The sequence below is a fragment of the Electrophorus electricus genome, chromosome 2 (assembly GCF_041902795.1).
Source record: "Electrophorus electricus isolate QZ-2024a chromosome 2, ASM4190279v1, whole genome shotgun sequence".
Taxonomy (NCBI): domain Eukaryota; kingdom Metazoa; phylum Chordata; class Actinopteri; order Gymnotiformes; family Gymnotidae; genus Electrophorus; species Electrophorus electricus.
Window position 1 is genome coordinate 37,056,735 of NC_137498.1, and position 24,904 is coordinate 37,081,638.

The window sequence follows — 24,904 nt, forward strand, 5'->3', positions numbered from 1 at the left end:
AGGTTGTGGGGGTAGAAGTCTGGAAAGCCAGGTGACAGAATGGTTCCAGAGTTTCCCTGAATAAAGCCACCACAGAGAGCTGCGGGAACAGTGGCGAGGAAGGTTAATTACATCACAGCAACTTCCTGAGCTTTCACAATGCACTAAAGCCAAGTTTACAAGTGGGACCCTGCTGAAGGACATAAACATATGGAGGCAAATTATTCCTATCATTAACCAAAGGGAAAAATCAATGATGGTCTAGAGTATAAAAGCATTTATGGTGAGATAACAGTAGGATGTGGAAAGAGTGCCTCTGATCAGTAAAGACAGTTCCAGCCAGGAAGCAATGACATCAATGGAATAACAGTTCCTTCTCTCTCTAATGCATTGTTTTTCTATAAGACAAGTTGCTTTATATGCCTGGCACTAGAACGCACCATCACAGCTGGGGAGGGGTCGATTCCACTGGAAGTTCGGCTCACACTCCAGGGCCTCGGGGTCACTGAGTGTGTATCCCGCATCACAGCTGAACATCACGAGTGCCCCCACATAGAAATCATTCCCATGGCGTTGGCCATTGACTGGGATCCCGGGGTCAACGCAGTGGTCAGACTGCAGCTGTAAGGCTTTAGGAGATATTTCACAGATAACATCATTCAGACATCTAAGATGCACAACTCTCTGCAGTGACTTAATAAGACTCCCCCCACTACTGGGCAATGTGGCACATCAGACTCCTTTTTAATCTGAAACGATATGTAGGGAAATGTGAATTGTGCATACACATAAACACAGTAAGAGATTTCTGTTCTGTCAGATATGCAATGTGTAATTCCAATCTATACATACAAGATGCTTACTCTTAACATTGTGTTCCAGTGTAGCTCCATAGTTTGCATTCTCACATAAATATTTAGTGTTGAGTAAGATGAACAGTGTTGACTACTTGAGCTGACACTCTCAATAATTTAACTAAAATTATGTTTCTGGAGGGACAATAAGAAAGGTTAAGTCTCATGAGTTTCGAACATTACACAATGATTGTCACTTTTAGCTCTAAATACAATGCAGCTTTTGTGTACACTCATGTATTCAGGGTGTCTCTCTGTGTGTGTGCATGTGTGTGGGTGTGTTTGTGGGTGTATGTGTGTCAGAGGCAGGATTTGTATGTACATGCAGGCTTCATAGCCTGCAGATCACTGGAATTATCTTAAAACAATCACCATCCTATTATATCATAATTATAGGCCCTGATTGAAATCACAACATAGTAACATTAATGCATGTGGTGATCATTTTTAATGATACTTTAATATTTCCTTTAATCTCCCTACCTTAGTAGGCATTAAGAAATTCTCTGCTGTAATTAAGAGACTCCCATAATACAATGATTTGTGTCTCAGAAGAAATAACAGAAGAAATGCATTTATGTGCCACACAATGCCCAGAATGGCAATGCCACAAGAGGGAGCATAACAATGAAACATAACAATGTAGATATAAGTAACAGAAGTCCATACTTTCATATCTGATTCGGAAACCAATGTCCGAGTGGCTTTTGTCAGTGGAGAAGAGTAGGTACAGGAAGTTGGAGGTGCTGATGAGGAACTGGGGCACTTGGGTACCTTGGTAGCTCCCAATCAGAGGTGAAGAGGGATAACGCCCATCACGCACCTCTAGAACATCGTAATTCACCTCAGTACGAAACCTGTGCATGAACACAGCAGTGTGAGCACTTAGTGCTTCTCCTGCACCACAGTGACCACTCATCATACGAGTCACATGCTGTGCAGCTTCTTATTTCTAAAATCTACCTTGTTTACAGCTAGCGGACAAGGAGAAAACATCAGTCAAGCTGTGAGCAGGGCGGGGTCGGATATGTGGCATACTGGGGGTCCTGCAGGGGTCTGCAGATACCCTGCCGCTCACCCAATTCAGATGCAGGCTGAGCTTATGCCCCAGGCCTAAGGAGATCGCTCTCAGGTGAATAATTAATGAAGACATGCACATGTGTATGGCTACGCTTATGGGCAGGGAGGCTTGGGTTGTCATCCACTCCTGTCATCCACAGAGTGGAGGGTTGGGCGCTCCACCAGAGCGATACACCAGGCTCACTACAGGAAGCATCATTTGCAGAACCACATCAATCTTTCTGCTGAAGCTGCATGTATGTTTCCCAGGGCTGCCGGTGCTTATGCACTAATCAGTGTTATGAATAAAATGAGCCATTTCAGAGGGAAGCCAGCTGAATGGAGCAGAATGGCACGTTTTATTAATTCAATATAGAATTAAAGAGCAACAAACACTAAATTTAGTTTTTTCTATCACGGAGACAATCTGACAATCATGTTAACAGAGGTAAAACTGCCTCATTGCAGATAAGGTGTGTGCATTGCTAATTTGGGAAACACAATCATCCATGACTGACTTCAAAAGATCCTATAGCTGTATGTATTAGATGTACATAGTACATGTCTCTAGTGTATAGGATAGTATATGTCTGCAACATGTATAGAAGTATAATTCCATTTGAAACATATTGCACATAATTTTTCACATTTAATAACTCCATGACGTATTATTCAAAATTGATGAGAATATACCAGAAAGGCAAAAGAAAGCTCTGAAGATTTGGCATTACTTGTCAAAGATGATCTTGATAGGGTATCCAGGTGGAGCCTCTATGATCCACTCACAGTTAAGGGCCTCTTTATAGAGCTCAGGCCAGCCCGGAGACAGAATGATCCCATTTGGCGCTTTCAAATCTCCACCACATGGGGCTGAAAAACAGATCAAGGACCTGTCATTACAAAATCAAAACCAAACTCAGTGCAGAATAACCTTCAATACCTTTTGGGAAGTATTACAGAACCTTCAATAGAGTCTCCTACTGACTTTGCCAGTGACGTGTGGTAGATAAGAGATGCTATCTGACATTATTGACTTTAGCTAGCTCAGATGCAGTTTTGTCGTGACTCACTGAGCCTGTCCCCTTTGGCTCCGTCAGACCTGTACCAAGGACTGAATTAGTATTCCAAGTCCATGTTGTTTGCATGTGCATCCCCAAAACTGCAAGAATAGCTGATCAATTCTTATTGTGCCCCTAATATTTGAATCAGTATGTTGGTATGTGTGACTGGATCTGTTTGAATATGCTAGTTCACATTCTTTAAATGTGTTATTGCTGAGTTGCAATAGCACATTGAAAAGCACAAGCATTGGAAGGTACAGAATAAAATTTTGAAATACAATAAATGAAAGAACAAATCAAAAAGTCTTTTGTCATCAAGTGTGCAGCTGTGTTTTGAGTGTGTGTGTGTGTGTGTGTGTGTGTGTGTGTGTGTGTGTGTGTGTGTCTGTGTGCCGGAACTGTTGCCTTAGCCACTTGAGCAAATATTGAGAGCTTTGTTCAAACATAAGTCAGCCTTGAGTTCCTGAATGTCAATGTCTGTAACTTTAGCTTCTAGTTCTTCTTTCCCCAGTGTGATTGCAATAGTGCTTGATATTTGTAGTACCTGCAGAGTCTAAGTCTGAAATTAATCAAAGACCACTGCTATTTACTCACTATATATGTACTTTTACACAGGAGTATCAGAGCAGTAGCAAGAAAAGCCCTCACAGTGCAGGGTGGATGGTTACATCAGATGGCTGAACCCAATGAAGGGCAGCTATGAATAACACACACAATAACTGGCCTGGAATGATATATCACCTCCACTGTGGATAATGTCATTAAATAAGGAGGCGTGTTTTATCATCAAAATATTTTGCATTGCATAAAACAAAAGTGTGCAAACAACCCAAGGCATAAATTCTCTATGAAAATGCATTCTTCCAATATTTCATCATAGCTGAATAAAATGTGGCGAAGGTAACTTTTGTACATCCACAGTCTTTACATGCCTCAGTGGCAGACGGTGAATCTTAAAGTTTTTGTGACTAGATTTACACAGCATGTATCTCATCCCCATATGCACTTCCAACAGACATTTCTCAAGGGTTCCTGCTGCACTGACATTTAGGTTGCCAGCGAGAATGCTGCTGCTTTCTGTAGGAGTTTATGTAATGGAAAAATTCCAAAAAGTGTATGTAGGGAAGTTCATAGTGGGTTTTAGTGGTGTGCAAAACATTGAATTTTTAGTGGACATTTTACATTACTTTGTGTGTGTTGAGCTACTAGGGAATGACAAAGAACATTAGGAAAATGGACAACTATAACATGCTTATTAAAGTTTAAATAATGGTAATTATCTACATTAATGTACTGAGTAAGGCATGAAGACTGTATTTGTTTGCTTTGCCATGCACAAACCTTCACAGCGTGGCATGGCATTGTCCCACACCACATTGCCATCTTTGAGGATGCAGGAGATGGTCTGGGAGCCATGGGTCTTTACAAAGCCCTCTTCACACAGGAAGGAGATAGAGCTACCCAGTTGCAGGCTCTCGCCAAAGCGTTTCCCATTGACAGGTACGCCTGGGTCAGGGCACTCATTGTGCCGAAACGCTGGGGAAGAGGGAACAGGCCGAAACAGGTCAGCCATAACAGCAAATCAACAAAAGGGAGAAACAGACAAGTCTCCTTCATGGAAAAAAAAAGTCAAAATACAAACAGTCTTACAGCCTGGGTTTTACTCGTGGGCGGGTCTGTCAGATCTGGCAGAGTGACTAACCACCTGTCTTTGCAAAATGCAATTTTGTCTGACAAACTAATGCATAAGTAAATAGCATTAGATCTGCCAGCTCCAACAGCAGAAAATACCATCTCGACATGTATTGTATTCCAAAAGCATACGTAAAAATGACAGGAAAGCCATGTGACTATTTATATAAAACCATAAAAAAATGGGTTTGCAGTCAGCCCTGTGCTCTTCTGATTGCAGTGCATTTTTGGGCTTTGGGCTTCTATTGTTCACTTCCATGAACTATGAGATTTAATAAACCAAAGAAATAATGAGAGTATAAATTGTTCTATTACTGCTAGAGATGGTGATAATAGAACTGTGATTTAAGTACCAGGCTTCAGGTTATCAACCCAGTCTTTAGATTTGGAAGCTGGAATACCGTTGCTGCAATCAGGAGTACAGTGCCACAGGCTGGCCCACGTGCAAACAAGGTGAGAACAACTCATCACACCCCAGCTACACACCACCAATATACCCTTTGGCGCTTAACTACTTTAACATGGACTTGATTTAAAATTGGTGCTGAGTCTGTAACCTTGTTCTCTGAGCCTGGTTTTGTGTCTCTTGGCTAGATATCCTCCGGATAGATCTCTACTTCTGGTGAATTTTTGAACACATAAAGACGTGCATGTTTTTAAAATATTGATCCAGTGGCCCCGTGCAATTTTTCAGGTGGTGTTGGATCTGCACAAAAGGTTATGGCTTTGTAAAGTTGCCAAATTGCACATGGGCATGGCCTCTTAATGAATTAGATGAAGAAACTTCCTCCATGACAAGAAAACTTTTCTGCTTGTCATCTCTGTTCTACAAACAATCTAATTCATTTCACTTAGCACACAATATTGATTTATCTGTCTTCAGAAGTGACTTGGTTGATTGGGAAGTTTAGAAACACTGACTGCATGCTGATGGAGCTTAGATGATAAAGAGTCAGTTCAAGACAGAATCTTTTCAGAAAAAGAATCTCGTCATTGCTTTCTGTCTTTCTCTCACTCCACCTCTTTATCTGTTCTCCTGTTTCTTTTTCTATAAGTCTCAGTGGGGGTTTGAAATGTGCTTCTGTAATAAATTATCTCTTTGATTTGCAGCATCCATACACACTGAGCATTCATACACATCCTTCACCATCACTCTATTCATTAAACTGCCAACCAGCCCCCGATAGAGTGTGTCATCTTCTTAATTAATTTGAGTGATGGGACCCTCCCAACCCTCCCCAAAATCGAGGTGAGGGGGGAGACGTGTGACGGAGGACCACCTATCAACAGTCACAGTTAACTGACACTGCTTCATTCTGTTATAAATAACATCTGTTTGGAACAATATTACATAAAACTATATGTGTAAATGTATGGCTTCAGCACACCAGAATAGTTTGGTGTCTAATCACTTAGCACTGTCTCCTTCTATGTCAAAGTCATAGTGGACCATGGTGGTGAGGCGATATCTGCATGTATAACAAGAAACAACTGAGGACCCAATGAGTGTTAACAGGGAGTGCTAAAAGCCACACAAAGCTTCTTAAGAAATGAGAGATAGCCAGTCTGATGCAGTACCTTGAGCGTAAAATAACAAATAAAATCCTGACTCAAGCTATGACTGCTTGAATACAAAACTTTTGAAAAGTACAGAGTGCCTGGTTTAGAGAATAGCTTTCACTGTGCTTGGCTGAAAAGCTGCAAATGAAAGTGCATTCCTTAAAATAAATAAATAACTAAGTGCATGTATAAAAGCTACATTTTAACATAAAACAACACAATATGGTGGCCACATGAAAACGAATACGAGAGATTGACAGAAAGAGTCTGCAGCGTTTAATGATGTGCTGCTTCACTATAGACAGTGACTCATACGCAACACTATAACAAAGCATAAAAATCCAATTCATGCTGTCAAATAATTATACCAATTTTACAAAATGTATCCTTAAGTTCAATAAAAAAATGCACAAAAGAAACTTCTTATTAAACAATGAAAATGAATAGAAAATGCAATAAAGAACCAAAAGAGCAGTATGATCCAAGACATACTTGTGAAGGTGATGTTGAAGCCACGGTCAGTGTATGTGTGATCGGTGAGGAATTCCAGCCGAGCCACATGCCCGCTGGTGGTGATGGGTGATGGCAGCACGTCACCCGAGAAGGTGCCCAGGATGGGCGACTCTGCCTTGCCCCCGTCTTTGATGGACAGGAAGTCGAACTGCTTCTCCATACTGAGATCGTTGAAGGCGAGGTTGATGCGGCTTTCGGGCTTAGCGATGATCAGCCACACACAGTGCATGTTGTTGCCATACTCCTGAGGGTAGTTGGGTGACAACAGGACCCCAGACGGAGTGGTGAAGTTGAAGAAGCAGGAGACTGTAAAGAGAACCATGTGGGAGTTGGGTGGGGGTAGGAGCAAACATGCCAAATACCATAAAGGGCATCATAATGTCCCTCAAAAGATTCAGTGAAAAAACTAAGGTGACTAAGATATTGGCCAAATTCAGCCTACACAGACATATTTGTTTATAGACAAATGCATAATGCACACTTCCCATGAGATGATACTGTGGCATTTTTCTCCAGAGTTTATACAATATGTTCACCATGCACTTATGGCTTCTTTTATCACAGGGAAAGAAAAGAAACACTATAGCTGTAATATTTTCTACAGTATGTTGACAGCAAACATTCAGCCTGGTATAATATGCATCCCTTGTTGTTTGACAGCCTTCCAGGTGGGGCACAGAGACTAATCAGACCTTGTAGGTACAGCACAGGGCCTAATCAGACCTTTAGCAGTTACCAGGTTTTTATATCTTGCAGTGTACCATTTCATTCCACACATCTTCTGTAATGATAATTGTTGTCTTGTTGTTATAGAACATGTGGAGAGACTCCTGTCTGAAGGTGAGGCACTGTAGCCTATGAAAACAAATAACTTTTGGAAACAATCAGGAAAACCTTCATAAATCCTACAATAAGCTTCAATTGGAATTCCATCCAGCAACAATTAAAGGACAATCATGAAAGACTATGACTTAGCTTCATCTCTGGGAGAGATAGATAAACCTTTTTGGTGACCACTATCACTAACTTAGCTCCATTTACCTCACTGATCATGCTCCCAGTGTACTTTCTTTTAGCTAGCTACTCAGTTAAATATTGTGTACTAATCCAGTGAAGTGAAGAGTACAGCAGCAGCATGGCCAAATAAAGAATGATAGATTTTTTCCCAAAGATGAAAATCCCTTGACATAGCCGAGCAAACTGATACCAATATCTCACTACTGGAGTGCTTTCTGCCAGCCAGTGCTGCTATTTAAAACTGAAACAGGACCATCTCCATCTCAGGACAGGCTCTGGCAGTATGGGCAATTGGTAAGGTGTGGTAGAAGCCTCTTAAATATTAAACTGTTCACTGTTGAACAGATGTTTGTGCTGGTTCTCCATGTTTGCCATCAATTTGCATGACTAGTCACTAGCCTCATGACCATTGCACTCGAACGCACCAAAATAGTAATTTAATGAATTTCTCACCTTACTTCTTATGCTTTCCTTAGTCTTTCACCTGACTTAGCAAGCCTCATTTGCATGAACCAATTGCTAATTGCTAAGAATTATTTATTTACTCAGGGAAAATGTTTTAAATGTGGTTTTAATTTATGTACAAGCATGGAACACATTCTGGCAGAGTAAACAACTGTTAAGTGAAGGTCAACAACAGAAAGACTTTTAAAAAGATGTTTAAGCAAAGAAAAAGAGAGACATACACTGACTTTCAGAAAGTACCTTCTGATACACAATAAGCACACTGCAAAAGCTTTGAGAATGATTCATTACTGAAGTAGTAACTGAATGCATTAAAGAGAAACACTGCCACTTACAAACGCAGCTGGGCTTCTTGGCTGACCACTGGTTGTTCTTTTGACATGTGATGTTCTTTTTTCCCACCAACTCAAAGGCAGGCAGACACTCAAAGTACAGCCTGTCCCCGTGCCGGAAGCCTGAGCCCTCTCGCTTGCCATAGGCTGGAATTCCAGGGTCTCCACACCCACCCTGGTCAATTTCTAATGAACAGGGTAGAGAGATGAAATCAGAAATGGGGATGGGAAGCAAAGGAATTCCTATCGCTGTACACGAAAGACAATATAAGTCAATAAAAACACGAGTCAAACACCCGGCTACAAGTGGAATGAAGACTCTCACACCACCTGCACTGAAGTAAAGGTCAGATGAGTGAAAGAGGATCAATATCAGGCTTTGATGGAGACCAGGGTCGCCCACGGTTACCTCTACAGTGTGATGCTCTGTCCCCAGTGGGGAATTCAAGTGGAAATGATATCCTTAATGTTAGGCCAAGAGAACTGGCAGGTGACAGACAGAGCATGAGTTGGGGATGAGAGCGACAGGGGTCTCTCATCCAGGCAGGGCTACCTTCCCTTGGCCAGTCCCTCAGGCTAGTACCTTGGTCAATATGTGTATATACTACCACTGTGTCTCCACATGTGCATTTGACTAAGATATAAAAAGTGCAAAATGGATGCATAATATATCCATATACCCAAATATCAACATAGTTCATGTGGCTTGTGAAATTTGCTTGTGAATATATATATATATATATATATATATATATATATATATATATATATGAGACATGGTGTGCAATTATGTTTTGAAAATGTCTTCAAGACAAATGTTTGTAGCTTCTACTCCTACTGTAGAAAGTCAAGGAAGTTGACTTTATGTTATCCTGAAGAGCAAGTACAAACCTTTTTTTTCTCTTTTTTAAATCATTACTGGTGCCAATTATGTTTATGCTGACATATCTAATGTCAATTTATAAAACTCAAGTTAGCTTTTGTTAATTAACTATCTATGTCTCTATTAATGTCTCACTAAAAGCAAGTGTGGAACACATGTAAACTGTCCTTGTGGCTGTCCCAGATCAGCCCCATAGGCTTGCCTATGCTGCTAAAGTAGTCCTTTTTACCCCTCTTCTCTCCCCTCATGCCTCCACCTGTCTGAGCACACCATGCCTCATTTGTGAGCGGATGTCTGCTGCAAAATAGAGGGAGGCCAGAAACAGAGATAATGTCAGAGGATCACTGTGTGTGAGAGAGAAAGATAGGGAAAGAGGGAGAAAGTGTGAGAGAGAGAGAGAGAGAGAGAGAGAGAGAGAGAGAGAGGTTTCATAAGTTGTGAAGCAGGTCATATGAAGAAGATTGGCTTGTTTTCTGGTGAGATATATATATATATATATATATATATATATATATATATATATATATATATATATATATATATATATATATATAGAAGAGAGAGAGTCTTATCTATATACAGAACAAGGGCCAATGGAAGTAATGTGATACAGTTGAAAAATTTGTGAACCAGGAGGTTCAGTGGGCTTATGAAATGCTATTGAAGATGTTCCTTCTTCCTCATAATGTATACTTTCCCATGAGTTCTTTTACATTTTTGAAGTGCTCTTAAACCTTTTTTATATGTACACAGGGAAGGTTGGTGTATGTCAGGGGATTCGGAACCACAGGAGAGGCTAGGAATGATGCTCAGAATTAGCCATGGCCTTCGCTCCATGGCTCATCAGCCTTGTCTACAATTTGTGACATATTGTCCCAACAGCCGCTAAACAGCATGGAGTGCATGCTGCTGGAGTGAGTCTAGCATGCGGGTGAGAACGCCTCACACCCTGCCACCTGGACTCATCCTCTGCCTGTCCCTGACTAGGCCATCCATAACCTGGGCTAAAGTAATAGAAACTCTGCACGCACAGACGCAGGAAGCAGATGAGACAACAGATGTCTTAGAAAAAGGATGGCTTTGTTGCTAAATTCTGTGTTTGTGTGTATGTGTGCAAGCACGTGTGCATGTGGGTGTGTGTATGCGCTTGCATGCGTCTGTCCCTCCTGCATGTCAAAGCCAACTTTCCGGCAGCTGTCCTTCCCTGGCTGGCAAAGGCAGGCTCTCTCACTGGGAGCTGACATGTGCACTTTCATAAGGACTGACATTTGTTATTTACCCAATTCAATTTTCCACTGATTTATTCTTCTGTCACTTTCCTTTTTTTCCCTCTGCAAATCCAGATGGAAGTCACTCACTTCCTAGTGAAGGATTACTAATAATGTAGGAAGGCATGGGAGCAAATAAATTCATCTCACCAAATCTAGCTGTGTATGGGACTTTTCTGAATGCACCTGAAGTCACTCATTGGCTGCGTTCATACGTTATTTACCTTGTGTGAGCTTGCTGCGGACCAACCATGTCATACGTAGCCACATGAGTCAATCTTCTAGAGCAAAAAAAACCTGTGACAATCTCTAAATCAGCCCCCTGAAATGCCACCTTCTCTGCTGAATTAGAGCTCGTCCTCCCTCTGGACTGGATGGCAGAAAGAAGAACGGATTGGAAGGAGTGATGGAGGACAAAGGAACCCTCACCCTTTAAGCTTTCAGTGGCGTTGAGGAAGAAGCCTGTAACCTGGCTCTGTGTCTGCTCGCTTTAACAGCACAGCAGCTCAGAAAGGCTAGTGGCAGTAATGGAGGTGCTTGTCAAACTGCACACACTTTGAAATGTGATGTTGTAAAGTCAGTCATTACCAGTCTCTTCTTAACCTCATTCCTAAACTTCCTGACCTCATTTCCTCATTATTTACTGTTTGGAGGTATCTGTTCGTGCATTTTGGTTGTACAGACAGTTTATAGATATTACAATAATTTATAGATATTACAGTAAGAAGTCTAGCCCTAAATGCAGAATATGACTGCTATGATGAAAAGACAAAAGATAATAATTTAAATAATTTGGGTAATCATTTAATTTGAGACTCAAAGAATTTCAAAGAGATTCTTCAACTGAATTATATGTGTTCTTATTGTATTAAAGATTTTGATATGTACACTGTTTGTATTTTATTTTATTTTGCTAATGAGAAATAAGAATATAACTAGATCTGCAAGAGGCTCGGTGATAATCTAAAAGGGACTACTGGCTTTCAAATCATCCAAAGTAAAGTGCATGGGAGAAACATGGCAAATCCTTGCTTGGCGCTGTTTAATCCTGTAGCCTAGATGACAGCACTGGGGTTTGGACTGGCCCTGTTCCAACCCGCAACATGGAGAGTCTCCCCCCGGAAAGAAAGGCCAAATTACCATTCCCTCCTCTGCAACATTCTCTCAGTATCTACAAAAGAGGGAGCTGTTCTCCAGTGAGGGGAACGACAGGAGCGTCTCTGTCATGAAGATCTGCTTCATGTTTGGTGAGAGAACGATGATGAAGAAGAAGAGAAAAGCAGCGTGAAACAATGAGTGAGTGAGAGAGGGGGAAAAAAAGCACACTGTGCTGTCACGGTAGACAAATATGCTGAGAGTGTGGTAAGATGCACTGTTAGTGATGGAGAGAGAACAGAAATGGGAAGTGTTTAAAGATGCAGGGGAGTAAAAGTCCCGTGAAAAGGAACCACGGGCGATAGTCACAGCCTGACACCTTCTTTTCCCTCTCCTCCCCAGTCTCAGAAAAGAGGTAGGCTGCACAAAGCAAAAGGAGGAGACACAGCAGCAAATGGGTGGTTGTTTTAACCAAGATAAAAGACTATTCTTGGCACAATTAAAGGAACATGTAGCGTATTAAAAAAAAAAACAAACAAACAAAAAAAAAACATGGGGTGAAATGTTAGGTAGTTCATTTTTGAATACACTATCACTATAAACAAGCAAAGAAGGTGATGACCTCTTCTTGGCCAGGGATTTTTGCAGCTTGCAGTACACTTGTCCTCATATCACCATACACAAATGTGACGGCACATAAAGATGAAATGCTGTTTTCTCAATCACACTGACTCAAATTACACTAAAAAGAAACATAGTAGCAACAGAAGAGAAAACAATACCACCAATCTTGTTTGTGGTAATAAATTACTGCCAGTTTGTCCAGACAGCACCTGATAGACAGATAATGTCAACATTGTAATTGCGAAAGATGAAACAGGACCAGAGCACAATATACCAAGGTAGGTTACAGATGTGCTCAGGCACATTTCCTTTTCATCCTAGTAAATGTCAGTATCTTAGTGGACATATTATACAGTGTATTTCTCTCCAGGTGTTCTGTCTTACCTTCATATGATACCTTGAAACCTAATGAGCCACTGGTGTCATCGGTCTTGAAATTGAGCCACATCTGGTGACTGGTGCTGACCACCAGGTCTGGAGTAGTGGTTCCTGAAAGCCTGGAGGCAATAGCCAGATACAGAGTGCATTAAGACAAACGCAGCACACATATTCATTCTGCTTCTAATGTACTGTATGCCAGTAGGCCTGATCAGGGAGTTCCTCAGGCTGTGGGGTTATGGGCTCACTAATTGAGCACATTTGACCTGAGGTTCTAAGGAGATGAGACACAGAAAGAGATAGAGACAGAAATAGACAGACAGACAGAGAGACAGATTAACAGAGGAGAGACAGAGACAGAAATAGACAGAAAGAGACACAGAAAAAGACCCTGATGGAGAGGCAGGAAAGAAAGAGAGAAACAGAGGAAGAAAGAGACAGACAAAGACAGAGTGAAGAGAGAGAGAGAAAGAGAGAGAGAGAGAGAGAGAGAGAGAGAGAGAGAGAGAGAGAGAGATAGCACACTTAGGGACACCATGCTGCTTGCTGCCACTGAGCACTTTTCCAGCTCTGCCAGAGAGCACACGTAAAATGCCATCGATAAAACTTTATGGACACCATAAATTTCAGCACAATTAATACAACACTCTGAAAGGCTTGGGGAGCATCTGGTTCGGCAAACTGCATTATGGGCATCAATATGCGGCGAGGGTGCTTTTTTGTAGGGATGATCTTGTTGTAACATTGAAAGCCAAAGTGATTGACAATTGAGCCTTGGGTATTTCTGCCAAGTGCTCCTACTCTGAGGGCTGATGAAACGTGGAGAAACAGAGTGCGAGCAGGAGTAGGGGGAGGGAGCAGGAGGGTTGAAAGAGGAGGGCATCAACAGATGAAAGCGAGAGAGAGGGAGGTGATGTGAGAGGGTTAGGCACAGGAAAAAAAAGGGAAAGCAGGGGAGAATAACAAAGTGGAGTGAAGAGAGAAGCATAGGACAAGAGTACTCACACATGAAAGACGGTTCTCTGATCGCCGATTACGGCTCCATCCCCCACCGTTAGAGTGTCATAGCCACGCTCCAAGTCAAAGTCCTCAAAGGTCAGCTTTATCACCTGCACACAGGTCCATCAGTTCAGACTCAGCCCTCAACAGCAGCCTAGCTGTTTAACCACCCGGGTGGCCATTTCCGCCACCACTCTGCAAGCTCGCCTGGAGCCTTGAGTCCATTTTCAGATTTTAAAGAAGCAGAAATGGATTTGAGGTTTAGAAATTTTCTCACCAATGAACTAAAGCAAAACCCACCTGATAATCGCTGGGATAACAGGCTTCTCAAAGCATGCTGAAAGGTGTTATTTATGCATACACTAGGATATTATATAGTCTATAGTTCCACTAGAGTGAAAATGAGGTTTGACTATAATTCTATGTACCTTGGACTGATATTTACTATCATACAATTCTCACTTTGTCAAATTTACAAATGATAAAGAAATAAATATGAATTACAGAAACAACCATTAATGTCAAGGAGAAAAAGCCCAGCAAGACAAAGAAGGAAGTTTTTTTTAGAAAAAAGATGTGGGGCATTTATTCCTTTCTGAGCTGTTAAAAAATGGGAATTAAATGGAAATAAAATTAATTGCTTCTAGATTTTTGTTTCTTTATGAATGCTCATTAAGTTGATAAACAAAAATGTAGTGCTCGAGAAATACAACACAAAATGAAAGGAAAAAAGCAAGAAAAAGAAAGAAATAAAATATTTTTGTCCAGTCTCCTGCATTGAATTGTCTGCTACATTTCTACGCAGTTCGTAATGTTTTCAGAGTACTAAGAGACTCGTAATGAAAAAGCTTATATAAATGCAAATTACATTCTGTCCTATGGTAAACACAGTGGGTGATGGGAATTGGCAGGAGTTGGGGAGCAGCATTCTAGGTCAGATTACCAGATATATAGTTTCATCTGTCTTTACCTCTTCCAGGCCTCTCTGTTTTACCTCTCATGTATTCCCTTGGGGCCTGCCATCTCTTATGGCCTTATGGGAACAGGCTGGCACGGTATTGACTGAGGGTAGAGTAGGTGGAGGCTAACAGCCGACTGACTGTGGGTTACTGCAAGCATGTAAGCTTTAGAGCTTCGGGATCCTTTGAGAGAGTTAACATGCTGGGAGTGAATATGAACCAATGCAATGCTGTGAGGCTCGTGTTACCGGCCTGCATTACTGTACTCAGACCACTGAGACCCTTCAATATCCCCAACTACCAACTTATAGATCAGCACATATATCTACATAAAGAGCTATTAGCAATTAAGTCAGAACGTAAATGGCCTAAATTGACAAGTGAATGCATTTGAGCCCCAGAGATAAACACAGTGCGAATGTTTAAATACTGTACTGCACAAAGCACCTGTAAGCATGAAAAGGCTGATTAATTTGAAACATTCACATCTATTGCATGAACCTTGGTAAGCAAAAAAAAAAATAAAAAATGTGTATGTTCTATTGTAGACAACAAAGATTGAAAGCCCATCACTCTGGGTCTTGGAAGCAAAAGGTCAGAACAAAGGCTTGTCTACCCAGGCCTCTATAAAGGCTCATCATGCTTCTGAGGTTGCATGCTGACCACAGGGGACTGATTAGAACTGGGCTGGAGGAGACAGCTTTAGCTGTACCAAGCTCTTCAGTTACATAGTGGCAACTAACGCCAATCATCTGGATGAAGACCACATGCTACACAAAGGCAGCCTGTTAATTAAAACTGAAAGAAGCAACAATTGCAATCAGCCATTTCTCCCTGCAAGCAACTAATTTCATCTTCCCCTTCTTTCCTGGGGATTCATTCGTCTAGAAAAGAAAAATAGAGTCTGGGCTCATATGACACAGCTGAGGAGGATACAGGCTGGATCGGCTCAGCTGTCTGCAGGGGGGCCCTACCTGGCTCTTTCACTGCTTGTTTGTTCAGCTACATCCATGCAGTCCAGGCTGCTGCTGGAGCTGCTGAATATCGGTAACAGTGTGCAGATTTTCTCACATTCCTGGTTTTCCTTGAATGCTCTGGATGATCTGTGTCTAGCCATCAATCACACTCAACTCTAAATCTGAATGGACCCAGAGGGATTCTTAATTTAGTATCCATTTAATATCTCGCTTCATACTGACAAATTAATGTGATGCGCTTTCAGTGACCTGTTCAATGTCCAAGCTAGAAATATCCTTTTTATTTTTCTAAATAGCTTTACTAATTTTCAAACAGGCCAGGGCAGCACACAATCACAATCATGATTTTTTTTTTACTGAATCTGAATAACCTGTACTTAATAACATGACTCTTATTTCTGTTATTTCAGACCTGTGCTCTGAATGGAAGCCCAATAAGTGCCATGGTCATAGTGTTAGCAAGGACTATAGGCACTGTCAGGTTGATATCCTGTGTGCAGAGAGTCAGGAGTTCGGCCACTAGCCCAGATGTAACACAAGGCACATTTCATACAGCCACAGTTCTGCCTCATTATCATGACTGACCCCACGTCTCCTCCAGGTGCCATTGTGGTGACACAAAAATAGAATGTCATTATGTCTGTAAAGAGTGGGAACAGCCATGCTCCATCTTCATCTACACCTCTCACTCCAGCCCAGACAGTGTGAAGTAGAAATGTCTTTTACCCACGTTTTTTTTTTTTTTTTTTTTTTGGGGGGGGGGGGGGGGGGGGGTTGTGTGTGTGTGTGTCTGTGTGTGTGTGTCTGTGTGTGTGTGAGTGTGATTGTGTTTGTTTGAGTGAATGTGTTTGTTTGTGTGTATGTTTTGTGGGTGGCTGGCAAAACAGAAATGTTAGTGGAGCATCAGCCCATCCTTCCTCCCCTCCTGTCCCCTCTGAGCCAGAGTGATAAGAGGAACCATTTGTAAAACCATTTGTTTGGGTGCAAAAAGAATTTGGCAAACAATGAGGACCATGGCCTTGAACTGGGTTCCAAAGTCAACATTATGGCTTTGTCACCTTCACGAAGGTTTCCCTGCACACTCTGTACAACACCATCTCCTTCCACACTGCTCTTTTGTCTGCTCTCTCCCTTAATGAGGCCACCAATAGCCTAGCCATATGAATATGTAGAATCCAGTATCTATCCAGAATCTGTAAATTTACATCAGCATCAGGAAAATGAAGGGCTCCACAACTGAGGTGAGGTGAGAAGGCACGTGTTTGGCAAAGGATGTACCTTGGAAGGGTCTGAAGCTGTAATGACCCAGGTGCAGTTGGCGTTGTTATCATATTGGACTGGGAAGTTTGGAGATGTGATAACACCGTTAGGTCCACGAAGCTGACCACCACACATGGGCGCTTAATGGAGAAAAAAAAAAGTGAGAAAAAGTTTCAGTATAAATACAGGCAGCTCATTTGTCAGAATTTATGAGAAAGAATACTCAAGTATCCCAAAAAGTAACCAAAATTTCCCCCCAAAATCAGTTATTATAGTGATGTTACACTAAGCCAATTTTGTATAAAATATTTTAGGTAAACCATGTGCACTTATCCTTCTGCTATGTCATGTCTTAGTAGAAAGTGCAAAAAAAATATTTAGGGGACAGTTCAGATGAGTAATGCTAACTGTATTATTTAAACTGTTCAAATAAACTTTGTTTTTAATCTACCACCCCCAAATGGGCTAACCAAGCAGTAATAACAACTGTGCAAGATGTTATGCAATAACATAGGTCAATGAAACAGGTAACTCAGTTAGCCCTAGATTGGCTATTACGTTTTGCAGTGTTGCTTCCTGGGGCAACGCAGTGCAGAAATAACCTTGAAACTGCACAGCAGCAGATAATCATAGAGTTCCTCCATAAGATGGAGGAAAGCAACACATCTGTAGTGATGCCTTTAGGGGCTTATGTGCTTCCAGTAGTCGAGTTCACCAAACAGGATCTCAAGGAAAATCTAAGCTCTCTGAAGGTAATTTCAATCACCTGACTCGTACAGCCAGATGAACTGGCCAGGCATGCCTGCAAACTAATGCAACACGTCAGTATCCTCAGTGATTAAGGTAGGCAATCACAAAAGCACAGCCTTGAGCTAGAGCCAATATTTGAAAACTGCAGTAACTATTATTTCCCATGTTGTCAAAAATGATTTATTTCAGATTGGTTGTTTTCAATAAGAACAGCATGTTGTCTGCACTTTGAGAGACCTTTGGAGGGTCCCACACTTTGGTGACAACTTGACTTTTCTGTGACTTTTGGAACGAGTTTCTTTCTTTTGTGTGCCTCTTGTGTCCTCTAAGAGGACATTAAAGCCCTCCCCAAACGAAAGTGCTCACTAGCTAATGAGGTAGGAGGGCACAGCCAGTATGTTTTGCAGTAAATGAACATGTTGGCAGGTCTGGGACCAGTTGCAGCTCTTAATGAGCTATGTCTGAGGTGAGCTCCTCAGGGGGCTGCATATGCACGCACATGCACGCACACACACACACACACACACACACACACACACACACACACACACACACACACACACACACACATACACACACACACACACCACACGCATGCACACACACACATTTAGAGCTCTCCTTGCATACTTAAAGGTAGACTGACATTAAATAATACATATTTTTAAAAGGTTAATTAACACCAGAGCCTTCTGATCAGTTTTCACCTTCTTATTTTAATATATGTAATTTAAGGTGCTTGGAATTTGGCATCAATTCACTTAGGAGTTCTTGAGATTTTTCCTTTGCACATTCACATTCCATAACCACATATGATAATTGTGTAGGTTCAGATCATTTTTGGTGCTTAATGGTAAGTTTAACAATATGAACAAAGGTTTAAGGCCTTTTAAGTTTCTATAAGAAATAATGGCAGTATCTGATACATGTTAGATAACAGAATGTGAAAAATCATTCTTTCACTACTGGACAGATTTTGGTTCGTCTCTAAGCTAAATCAGTGTGTACCTGAGCACCAAAACCAGGACACAGGCCTCAGTCATGAGAAGTGATCTGGATCGATATTACAGCAACTACTGCTGCCATTGAGAAAATAGGGCCATTGTTAATTAACACCTACTATGGTTAAAACGAAAGGATTTCAGGGTCAGTTATATGTTCCTTTGGTGCGTAGTTCCACTACACATACCATTTACCCAAAACACACAAAAAGCAATATGATATTGGTAAATTCGATGTTTCTAAAACTTTAGACATATTTCTAATGGTGTAATATACTAGTCCAAATATGGATCCCAGTTAAAGACAGATCCAGTCTAATGTGATAATAAAGCACTTAGAGATTGCAGTTAAATAATCACCCTGGTTCTCTGGAGGGGTTTAACTCATGACTACTACTAATCTCCTTAGTATGAACTGGATCAATGTGAAATGAAGCACTAGGGCTCCTGCCTCAGTGTCTTGGGAGCTGAGGTGTGGACATGTAGTAGCCTATAGAAGACTGTGACAAGGAGGAAGGAATGGGTGGGACTACTCTCAGCTTGAACCTGCTGAGACTCACTGCTAATGAACCACTTTGGACTACTGGACTTTTTTATTAACTTTATCATAGCTATTAATTGGCTCTTTGTAAAAAGGGAAATATTTCACATAAATGTAGCTCGTCATGTATGTAGCTTATGCATTTTACATTGATGTGGTTAGTAACAGTGGCTCTTGAAGAACTGATCCTGATACACATAATACAGTAAACATAGATTTAAGTCATTCAGAGCTCATCTCAGTTTGTTTTCAATGTTTATGGTCCTGTGATTTATGAAACTTTTTTTGCTAGGCACTGTGCAACAATGTTTTCTAAATTATTCTCAAGTTTCCAACATTCCTGCAGCATTTTGCAATTAACGGCCTGGTTTTGAGTAATGACCTGGTTTTTATTCAATGAAACAAGACAAAGAATCATTCTCTATATTGCTGTTGATAAGGAGCGTGTGATTGAAATGGTGTTTCGAATGTAAAAGCCAAATATCCTCAATTTTCATGTGATTAATAGCACTCAGACAAAAATCCAGTGTGTTTAGGGATGCAGACATGCTCTCAATTCAGGATTCATTCCCCTTTTTGCACATGTCCACAGCCAGTCATGTAGTGAGGGCTAATGTACCAAGACCTGATCGTTAAACAAAAAGAAATAAAAGCAACTGCAGCTTCCTGTTTCCAAGCTGTCTGACTGCAATTTCCTCACACAGAATGTGTGATGCCATGCTGCGGTGTCCACTGTGTGGTGGGTGTTGGTGAAAGAGGAGATGTACAGTGTTAATGAAAGACTAATAGTTCACAGCTTGCTGAATGATACTGGGCAAATTATTTAATATCACAGGCCCAAGGAGCAGGTTTTAACAAGTGAGTGTGTGTGAGAATGTATGTGTGCGTCTGAGAGGTGTAGAGGACACACTGCAACCTAGACAGGGGTATTGGAAAGGTAGAAGAATCTGTAGCCTGCGGGGCGGTATGCTCCACACTGGGGATAATCTAATGATAAATTGTATTTATCTGCATGGCATGTTTCTGTACACACAGCTGTTGCAGGACAATCCTTAATACTCCCCTAACCCTAGCAATATGAACCCAGGCGCACACACAGGCACACACAGTATATCCACCACAGACAGTACACAGTGTTGATGACAGTGTTGCACACACACACACACACACACACACACACACACACACACACACACACACACACACACACACACACACACACATAACATTTAAAACAATAAAACTGTAAAACTGAAGGTGGCTTTTGATTTGTAATTTAGGGTGTAAGTGCATACATTTCCAGTGGGCCTTCTTAATGGTGGCCGTGGAACTGAAGATGAATCTTTGAATGAGTGATAGTTTTAAGAGGGATGGAGTCATAAGGGCTCTACAGGCCAATCACAATCAGAAAATGAGTAAGCCTTAATAAAGTAATTAATCAGAGCTGAGTGCAGCTAAATAAACTGATTGCTGAAGAGTGATAGGCATCTCCTCCCTCTCAGGAAATCCATTGCACAGATAGCTCTTGCCTATTAGACTCTCTCCACATGCCCTGGATAACACATGAAACATGGCACATGATTTATAAATTGCACAAAAGATTCCATTTGTGGCTATTCTGCTGCTACATGTATAGATGATCAGCCATTCCTTGTTGTGGGTGTGCAGCGGGTAGAGAGCCATACCTCTGCAGATGGGCCGATCATCACTCCAGCCCACGTAGCTGTCGGTGACACGCATGCAGGTGATGCTCTTGGATCCCTGGAGCTCGTAGCCTTCATCGCAGGAGAAGTGAACCGTGGCTCCACGCCTGCGAATTGAGGAGCACAGGAGTGCTCAGCTCACACCAAGACCACAGCTCCATTAGTCTCTCCTTAATGTAGGAAATCCGTGCACTCTCGACAGAGGCATGCATTTTTAATGACACGTTGATTTATCATGTTTAATCTCAGACAGGAAGCTGTAACACAGTGACAAGCAGGTGGGACACTGAGCATCCGTGAGAACCGGAGTGAATTTCTCTTCCTCAGGCCCCCTCATGCCCTTCTTACCCCTCTCCAGTCTGTTGAAGGAACATCCTGGATGTTGAACAGTGTGCAGTCCAAAACTCCTTTGTCGCATTCATCCTCACTTAACCCTTCCTTCTGTGTCTCTGTGCGCACATGTGCATGTGTGCATGTGTGTGTGTGTGTATGTGTGTGTGTTTGTCGGTCTGGTGCGTTGTGTGTGTGTTTATGCCAAGAGCTTGAGCTCTGGAATCCAGAAAAATATCTCCCTCTATCTCACAGTATTGACCTAGGGAGCAACTGGCCCTTATCTGATCATTGTGGCTCCTGATTCATCACTGTACTCCCTCTATTACCCAATGCTCAATGAAGGAGCACTTGGCTAGCAGGGGCTGAGAACATTCTGGCAAAAAGTTTCGATTGTCTTTCACTTCCCCGCTGTAAAAAGAGAGCCAGCAAGTGCAAAACAGATCGTCCCCATTTGTCTGCATTAGAGTCCTCTGGGGTGCTACCATTGGCACATCAGGACAGCAGCGCCAGTCCACCTCATGCCACAGACCTATTTGTAGCACTTCACTGGGAAATGACAGTGCCAGAGCTCTGATTCCATTCATTTAAATGGGTGTGTGGTTATTACTAATTCTCTCTTTGTTCTCTATCTACATTTACGCTTGTTATTACACCTTGTCCCCACCCTTCTCCATCTTTCTTTGTGCCCTTCCCTCTTTACCCATGTTTCTTATGGGCTAGTTTGTTTCTCTACTCTCTTTCTGCTTCCCTCCTCTTCCTCCTCTCTCTGACCTTTGAGAGCCCAGCATCCATGTTTATTCTGATCAAACATCCTCTTTGAGCCTCGAGAATTAAAAGGGCAATGAGAAATTTAGCAGGTGCCAACCCTTGTCACCTCTCGCTATTCATCACTCTGGCATTACAGAACAATAAATGAACTGCATTCCTTTCTTCCCTCCTCTTTTTTCTCTGAATGGAGTCTGTTAATCATTAAGCCATAGCTCATTTCTCACCTGAAGTCAGAACCTTTTCTTTTCCCCCTGTCTGGGATTCCTGGGTCCAGACACATGTTGTGCCCTTGTGCCACACCCATTTGGGACACTACAAGAGAAATGGAGATGGGCCTTTTTAAATTGCAGTGAGAAAATAACCATATCCATATACAAAGCAAATGCCAGTGCAGAATATATGTTACATCTGTTCTGTATATCAGTTCAAAGGTTACCTGGCTTCGTAAAGCTAGTCATAAACTCTACCTAAATAAAGCTATTCCTACCCACAAGATGAATAAAGCTAGTCATATCCACTACCCAGCTAAAGCTAGTTATATCCATGATCTGACTAAAGCTAGTTATATTCACTACCTGACTAAAGTTAGTCAATAAATTCTGTTTCATCTTAATCTATTTAATTTTATCCCCACTGTTTACCCCTTTTAAACATTTTTTTTTAGATTATACAAACATGAATGTTGCATAAACATTATTATTATATAACATAACTGCACTCTCCAATACACAGACTGGTCAGTGACATTCACTCCATATGAAAGTGAAACTGACACTAGGGGTCAGGGAGTGTGGCAAAGGAGTGTGGGCTCTTACACTGGGTGGCTCTGAGGGCCAGGAATGGCAGGAAAACCTAAAGTGACACAGGCTGATTAGATGCCAAGCCTCATACATATTAATCAGGGACAAAAGGCCAGACTTGTCAGTGCTGCCAGGGAGACAGCATCAGCCACAGCGATGGCACTGGGAGCCCTAACAACACCTACAGATGGCACATGCTCATGGGAGGGCTGATATTTTCTCACAATGATACAAAAGTGATAGGAAAGTAAATAAAGGCTGTGCTTTGGCAGGCCCAAAGAGAGGAGAGGGCTGATGCAGATGCCCGACACACAGCGTAATTACTGCTGTCCTCTCCTAGCCTCGTCCCTGCCCGCTTAGTGAGACTGAACACAGGCTTATTTTGAATCCTCCCCTTTCCTCCTGAAGAAAGAAGTGGCACCTCCATTTGACATTGTAAAGAATGATAGTGATGATTACGAACAAGGCTATGTTAGGTTCTGTAATAAGGACATTGTGACAGATTTGTGTCTTTTTTAAAAATACATACGGACTGAAATCTTGCTCTGGTTGTCTTTACTTGGGAGCATCTTCACCCCTCTTGATTTCAGCTCTGTCATCTTCTTTACTGTAAGACAAGAAGCATGCAGTATGCTTAATTAATTGATAATAGTAATAATAATAATAATTATCATCATCTTCTTGGATTACTTTCAATTTTTGCTTATTTACAAGCATCATCAACTGTAACAAGTACACACAAATGAAAAACCAGTACCTAAAGTTAGACACTGACATTCAGCAACTCAAGCCTAACTTAAATTTTAACAAAGCTCACAATATTTGGGGAAGTGGCAAGGAAATAAATCCAACCCACATATACATACATGTATATTTGCATGCTTACATGCATGCACACCAACAACCACACACATACAAACAGAACTAAACTGCTGTTTAGCTGCCTTTTTAGCCTTATATACACATTGAAAGTATATGCTATAAATAGAAGAAGTGATCAGTGTACTGTTATTTCAGAAATGGTTCTCAGAAAGCATGTATTTTGTATTAGTCATTTAAAGGGTGTTGGGGCCCATCCCCAACAAATACATTTGAAAACAATGATACTTGGCTCCTCTAAGCCTCTAACATAGCAAAAACCCTCCCCAAAGAAGGTATGCACTATTTAATTTTATAAAATGTCAAACATTGTCTTGAAAAATGATCAACACACCCAAATCTCCAATGAAGCAATTCATTATCTACATTTACTTAAAAAATAATTGTATTGCCTCATAATATATTGATTTATTTAAAGCTCCAATTAGAAAACACACACAACCAAATCAGGACAAACCCCAAGTGTGTCTTGGTAGATATGCCAAGATGTCTGCTGTTTTAGAGCATGTCACTTGCATTCTAAAACTACATGAAATCACAGGAGGGATTGTGATTTCAGCGGAGCAAATAAATTTAGGGGGAGCTGTGTACAAATCCTTCTCATTGTTAAAGTACATGTAGTTTCCACATTGTGAGTTCCTAAGGTCCAGAGACCCTTTACATTATGGATGCACTAAAATATTTCATCTATCAGAGAGAAATTGAAGGCTAAATGGCTTATGTTAAGAGTGGAGGGGGTCAATGGAAAATCTAATTAAGGGCTTAGCCCTCCTTTCTCCTCTTCCTAATTTCCTAACCGTTCTTTAATTATCAATCTGAAGACCTGTAATCCCATCCCATGACTCTGATCTGCTTAGGGGGGAGGTGAAATTCCAGCAGATTCTGGCTTTGTTTTTCACAGCCAAGTGCAATAATCCTGTTTTTCAGATCACCCCCTTCTGAGTGGAGATCTGTGACCTTTAGAACCTGGTGAAATTGCATCTTAATGCATCATAGGTAGAGGGCGGCTCACCTCAGTGGTCTACTGCTTCAATAACACTTAGCCAGGGTTATAATGGACTGCTTACCTATAATTCTCAGTGCATACTGGAAAAACGAGTTTGTGCAGTTGCAGATGTACCTCATCCTGAAGCTCCTACTCTACATCAAAAAAT

General features: G+C 41.4%; 1 protein-coding gene across 3 annotated transcripts in view; it reads right to left on the bottom strand.

The window, feature by feature from the left end:
- The window catches only part of csmd2 (CUB and Sushi multiple domains 2), a 194,523-nt gene that overhangs the window by 79,515 nt on the left and 90,104 nt on the right, over nt 1–24,904 (bottom strand). For all 3 annotated transcript variants that reach the window (XM_081701997.1, XM_081701988.1, XM_081701977.1), the window contains exons 7-19: nt 23,401–23,478; nt 22,296–22,383; nt 20,953–21,077; nt 16,994–17,115; nt 13,786–13,889; nt 12,787–12,899; nt 8,536–8,718; nt 6,698–7,024; nt 4,295–4,489; nt 2,624–2,762; nt 1,503–1,690; nt 420–608; nt 1–79 (exon numbers count right to left, since the gene is read on the bottom strand). The exon at nt 1–79 is cut by the window's left edge and continues 38 nt beyond it. In XM_081701997.1, the coding sequence (XP_081558123.1) occupies nt 1–79; nt 420–608; nt 1,503–1,690; nt 2,624–2,762; nt 4,295–4,489; nt 6,698–7,024; nt 8,536–8,718; nt 12,787–12,899; nt 13,786–13,889; nt 16,994–17,115; nt 20,953–21,077; nt 22,296–22,383; nt 23,401–23,478 (1,930 nt within the window). The remainder of the gene's footprint in view (nt 80–419; nt 609–1,502; nt 1,691–2,623; nt 2,763–4,294; nt 4,490–6,697; nt 7,025–8,535; nt 8,719–12,786; nt 12,900–13,785; nt 13,890–16,993; nt 17,116–20,952; nt 21,078–22,295; nt 22,384–23,400; nt 23,479–24,904) is intronic.